This window comes from Lathyrus oleraceus, chromosome 5 (genome assembly GCF_024323335.1).
Source record: "Lathyrus oleraceus cultivar Zhongwan6 chromosome 5, CAAS_Psat_ZW6_1.0, whole genome shotgun sequence".
Classification (NCBI taxonomy): domain Eukaryota; kingdom Viridiplantae; phylum Streptophyta; class Magnoliopsida; order Fabales; family Fabaceae; genus Lathyrus; species Lathyrus oleraceus.
Window position 1 is genome coordinate 47,274,755 of NC_066583.1, and position 6,000 is coordinate 47,280,754.

The following is a 6,000-nucleotide window of genomic DNA, read 5'->3' on the forward strand; positions in this document are numbered from 1 at the left end:
TAGACATTGTAATAAATGCTGAAGTAAAACAAACACATAGTGTGCCAATGCTAACAAAGATAAGTTGTCTCATACATAATCAAAACAAATTTCTTAACAAATTGACAATTTATTCAATCAAGTTTAATAACAAAATAAAAATCAAATTCATTCTCGTAGATTCCAAAATAATCACAAGTAATGTTTAAAATTCTAACAAGATAGTGTCTTTTACAATACTATGCCTTTTAGTAGAATAAAATATTTTTTCAATAAGTGATTAATTCATTAATTTTCTATAAATTTAAAATATATATAATTGAAAAAAATTCCAAGTCTTATTTTTTAAAAATGAAATATTAGTTTTACTCAATTAATCCTTATCAAATATTAATGCAGAATGGTCAATAAAACTGATTCTATTGAACATAACCAAACCACACCATACCTTTAAAAATAGAGAATTTCTTATCACATTCTATGGGTTGGAAAAATACCTTCTGCAAAATCTAAAATGCTCTTTAAATTTCGGAGATACATCTTTGGAGCACCTCGTATTAAATAAAAAATATTAACTGATTTGGGGATGCATCACTGTAATATTTTAAAACATACACCATGTATCTTACTCTGAAAAACATTTTACACGTTTATTATTCTAGAGATGCATCTCCGTACCTTATCAGAACAGTACATACTATGTTTGTTTTATGGTTTACGCGGATGAAAGTGATGATTTATAAACGTTAAGAACCCTGATATGTGATGAGATCTAACCATACAATTGATATGCAAAAAATTATATATACAGATGGTCCAAAAATGACATATATAAATAAATTAGAAATACACGATAAAGTATAATGAAGCGAAAATAAAATACAACCCATAATAAATCCAAAGTACAACTACTATTTATTATTTTGTATGTCGGACTACAGCTCCTCTGTCTCCTCAATATCCACTACCATCGTCCTCTGACGTTGTCTCCGATACATCAATATCTCTCGTGCCTCTGTCATAATGCATCAGGATCTGCCTCACATCAGACCCATCAGGGAAGATACTTCTATCAATGCATGTCTGCGCAATCTCCGTTATACAACAACATCTAGGCAAGAAATCATGAACATGATCTAATTGTGTCTGCTCATCCTCTAGTAACTCCTGATAAGCTGGTCTCGGTGGATCTCCTAGAGCAACCAATATCATATATGAATGTGACACCCTAAAGAACCACCTGATGTACCCGTCGATGTAGCTCTAGTAACTCTCATTATGATACTATGTACCTCTTCCGGTACCATATAACTGAAATAATCACCAAACATGGCTTCCATCTCTCTATGTGTCATAACATGAGGAGCAGAGACAACAGGGTGTCTAGGAATAGTCTGAGTGTAGCCGAATTTTTGCATGACGCACTCAGGAAGATGAGGAAATGTGAGACGTGAGCCAAGCCAACTATCTTGAGTATAACACCATGTCATCAAATGTCTGTGTCTCACGGTGATCGACATAGTTGTTGAAATGCATATCCTCGACAACCAAGCAGTCGATATACAGTCTAAACGGTTATATCATCTAGTTCCCTCTGAGTGGGGAAATGCATAAGCATGCGACATATCCTCTGTGTAAGTCGGTACACACAACTACCCGGAGATGCGCGGGAAGGGCTGGAGATCCAAGCCTGAAAAGTGAAGAAACACACGAATCATCAGTAAGGGCGTTGCAAAGATGAAATAAAAATGAAACATTAAAAGACCAATAAATATTATCGTCAGTAGTGTGATGCTGCCTGTGACCTTCTTTGTCTTCCACCTACAACCCTCTGATAACCTCGAGTACAAGCAGATCAAATAAGCAGTCCCCTAGTTGTACTCATGGATTTTCTTGAAGTCCTTGAAGTAGCATAGGTAGATGACATTTATATAAGTGGCACTCTCGTCCACCAAAATAGTTATATCAACCAAACATAGCAGGTATGCTCTCATAGCATACGCTCTATGGAGCCCCACCTGCTCGTCATCTCCTCTAGCCTCCTCAGCTCTAAGGATCTCATATGTATATACTTTTTTCAGGAATTCAAACCTAGCATGGCATCCTCTAGTTTTTTCAAACTCCCCTATGGCATCCTGTAGGTCAACTCCTAGATAGTCTACCATCATCTTGAGTCTCTCGTCTCTGTTAATCCTCACATGATTTAGAAGTTTCCCCCTAATCAAAAGATGCAGTAAACACAACACATAATCGAGTGTGATAGACATCTCACTAAGTGGGAGATGAAATGACGAGATCTCAGTGTGTCATCTCTCAATGAATGCATTAAGCATCTCGTGGTTGACCTTAATATAACCGGTCATGCACAAGTCCTTCATCCCAGATAGGGACAAAGTTGCCTGAAACCACTCCTTATTCGGCTGAGGCAAGCCAATAATCTTCCGCTCATTGTTAATAAACTTCAGTGAATCACGATCCTGCAGAAAAATAAAAATCAAAGTTGGAAACTTGTAACATAATAATAAACATAAATGAAAAAGAATGAATCCAACTAAAACTACTTCTTCGTACCAGATATGTCTGGCAGTATGGTATAGTTATAGAGACAATAATAAAAACTCTACAGGGCCTCCTCCAAATGCCTAGGGTGGCTTGAACTTATCGTCCTCAGCAGCCTCACCATCCAGAGGTGGCATTGGCTTAAAAGCCTCATCAGCCGAAGGTAGCACTAGCTCAGAAGCATCATCAATCAAAGGTGGCACTGGCTCAGAAGCATCATCAGTCGGAGGTGGCATTGGTGTCTCAGGTACAACAGATGACTCGGGTACCTTTGGCGCCTAAATAGGTGAAACCTGTCGCCTGCGGGAGGATGGAGGCAGTGAAGCGCCGGTAGGTGAAACTCGTCTCCTACGAGAAGAAGAAGATGGAGAAGTATGAATCCCATAAGTAGATGCCTCCACATGGCTAGAGTGAACAGGAGCCTCTGAATCCTGACTTTTCTCCCTCCGCACTGATGCATTCTATGCAATCCTCTCGTGCCTCAGTCCATCGTCTCTATCAACCATTATACATGTAAGTAAACCAAACAATTGGTACAAGCAACCATACAATCAATAAAAGCAACAAAAAAATTAAAACAGACTCATAATTTACGGAGATGCATCTTCGGTAATGTGAATCAAAACGTTGAAAAATTTCAGAGATGCATCTCTGGAAATTTCTGTAACTCTTCAGGTCATTTAATGGTGGCAATGCAGACATACAAACCCCTAAAATAATGATTTGATCGTTGTTTTTAACCAACAAACATGTCTTACAGTGTATAAACTACCATTCATGCAATTCCTACTCATTTCTTACCTAAATCATCAATTTCTACTCATTTACACAAAAATTCAAAAAACTTTTCTAAACATCAAAAATTTACAAATTTAGACTTTACTTCAATGTTGGATGATGTCTCTAATGTACTTGATATTGATTGAAGAATTTTTGAGCTTGGTTGTTTGATTTTATACTTGGTTGATGATTTTTTTTGGGATTTTGAGAAAATTTTATATTTTTTTAGAAATGAGGAAAAATAATGGTTCTGACGCGAGATATGCTCTAATACCGTCTGAAAATGCATCTCCGAAATACTTTTGAAGATACATCTCCATAATTTTAACGTTAAATCATAATTCTATATATTCAGAGTGCGTTCAAAAATACATACACGCATTTTTGTATTTTTGCATGGTATCTTACTAATATGCAGGATTAATTAAGAAATTTCCTAAAAATATTTGCCTATTTGTGTTGTAGATTCTGGTTTAGTTTAGACGTAACCCGTTTTCTTTTGTGGCAACTCAAATAAATCCACCTGAGTCTAAATACGCTCTCACTATTTTTGTGCATCAGCCTCAGCTTCAAGAGGTAGAACCAATGAAAAAGCGGTTCTTTTGTCCGGTTCTCAACTGAACCGGTTGGACCGGACAAAACATAGATCCAGTTATAAAACATAAGAAAAACCAAAATTCATAGTACTAAGCATGATTTTGTTGGGAGAGTGTTGTTGTTTCACTCTCACCAAACCTCGTTTTCTCCGACCCAACGCCGATTCAGTTTCCAATGTCCACAGAAGAAGAAGAATCAAAAGGGTGCAATGTTTGCGAAAGTGTGAACTCATAGATTTCCATCAAGAGTTGATTCCTTACGAAGTGGCATGGTCTTTACAAAAACACATTGTCAAAGAAAAGAAATCACAGATTCAAAACGAAGGAGATTGCGACGACACTCTCATTGTTTTGCAACACCCTTCTGTTTTTACTTTGGGTACCGCTAGTTCCGACAATAACCTCAATTTCGACATTAAAAATCCTCCCTTTCATGTTCATCGTACCGAACGTGGTGGAGAAGTTACATACCATGGTCCTGGTCAGGTATGTTCCTGATTCAATTTCTTGTTGTTAAGGGTTTTGGAATTTAGTATTGAATTGTAAATGTGTTTTGGGTTTGGGTTTGGGTTTGCAGCTAGTGATGTATCCAATTATCAACCTTAGAAAACATAAGATGGATCTTCATTGGTATCTCAGAAAACTTGAAGAGGTTGTTATTGGTGTTCTGTCTTCAACCTTTTCGATTCATGCTTCTCGGGTGGAAGGTTTAACCGGTGTTTGGGTTGGTAAGTAACTCTCTGCAAACTGAATTACTAAATTGTTAGTTTTGATACAACACTATAGAGTATTCAAGGAAATAATCATGTCTTTCATTGGTTTTGATTGATGTTTTCTAAACAATAATTTGGTAGAGGAACTAAATTGAGCGATGTTCTTCGGTTTAGAGGATTAAATTGTTATTTTGTAAATTTGGTGATTCACTACTTTAAGTCTATATTATCTTTGTTATTGTCGACATCAATAACTTGTATATAGATGGATTAGTTTTTGTCTTAATATAATCTCTATAAGTTGTTTTTATAAGTTATTCTGACGAGTTTATGGAAATAAGTTGAAAATAGCTTATGAACATGTCATTTCAAACATTATCAGATGTGTTTATACCAGTAGATAAGCCCAGCTAAGTCAATCAAAACAGACCGTTACGCTAATGCTTGTTACATTTACGCTCTTTTTATATGCCTTCTCCTATAGGGGATGGCAATTTCACATTATAGATTTCATGCATCATAGCAAATTAGATCATGATCACTACTAGTATTATGATCCACTGCAAAATGGGTTGGACAAGATTCTATCATAATTGATAATTTAGTATACTGCAGCCTATCAAGATTGTCAGAGCTTATTCAATTTGTGCTTGAATTCGTTATGTTTTAACTTTTAAAACAAATGCTGAAATTTTAACTGTCATTAATCTGTGTTTTTCCTTATTCTTTGTTACATCTTTTGCATTTCAGGAAATGAGAAAGTGGCAGCTATAGGTATAAGAGTGGATCAATGGATAACCTACCATGGCTTAGCACTCAATGTCACGACGGATTTGAGTCCCTTTAAATGGATCGTCCCGTGTGGAATCCGCGACCGTCAAGTTGGGAGTATCAAAGGGTTACTGAGAGAAGCTCGGTCATCATGTAATGATCATGGAACATCTGATTTGCGTGGTTTGGATGATAACAGTCTTGTTGATATGATTCATAAGTCCTTAATTGAAGAGTTCTCAAAAGTGTTTCAGCTTGAGTACCATAATAGAACTATTTCTGTACCCATGTTGTGTGAAAGTGAAGGAAAGGAAGTTATATACCAAAGAAACAGCAAACTTGAATTTTTGTAATGCACATAGACACATAGCTTATTTAGTTTTTTTTATAGATATGGCCAGATTAAAGGATCTTCAATCTTGCAATCAAACACACTTGTTACTCTATCTTGTGTTTAGAATACCGATTGCTTGTATATTAGGGTATGTGATAACATTATAAGCAAACTTGTTTATGTAACAATCTTAACAAAAAGGAAGTGAAAACAATGAAGTGATATTTTCAAGACAGAAGGAATAAAATCACATGTTGCTTTGACACGA

General features: G+C 36.0%; 1 protein-coding gene across 1 annotated transcript; it reads left to right on the forward strand.

The window, feature by feature from the left end:
• Positions 1-3,864: 3,864 nt before the first annotated feature.
• On the forward strand, positions 3,865-6,000 carry LOC127085699 (octanoyltransferase LIP2p, chloroplastic). The gene is made up of 3 exons (XM_051026195.1): positions 3,865-4,400; positions 4,492-4,642; positions 5,378-6,000. The coding sequence occupies exons 1-3, from the start codon at positions 4,011-4,013 to the stop codon at positions 5,749-5,751; spliced, it is 915 nt and encodes a 304-aa protein (XP_050882152.1). The 5' UTR covers positions 3,865-4,010; the 3' UTR covers positions 5,752-6,000.

Coding starts and splice junctions, on each gene's coding strand:
- LOC127085699 (XM_051026195.1), top strand. CDS start 4,011: ATGATTTTGTTGGGAGAGTGTTGTTGTTTCACTCTCACCAAACCTCGT. Junction 4,401..4,491: donor CATACCATGGTCCTGGTCAG/GTATGTTCCTGA, acceptor TTGGGTTTGCAG/CTAGTGATGTATCCAATTAT. Junction 4,643..5,377: donor TTTAACCGGTGTTTGGGTTG/GTAAGTAACTCT, acceptor TTTGCATTTCAG/GAAATGAGAAAGTGGCAGCT.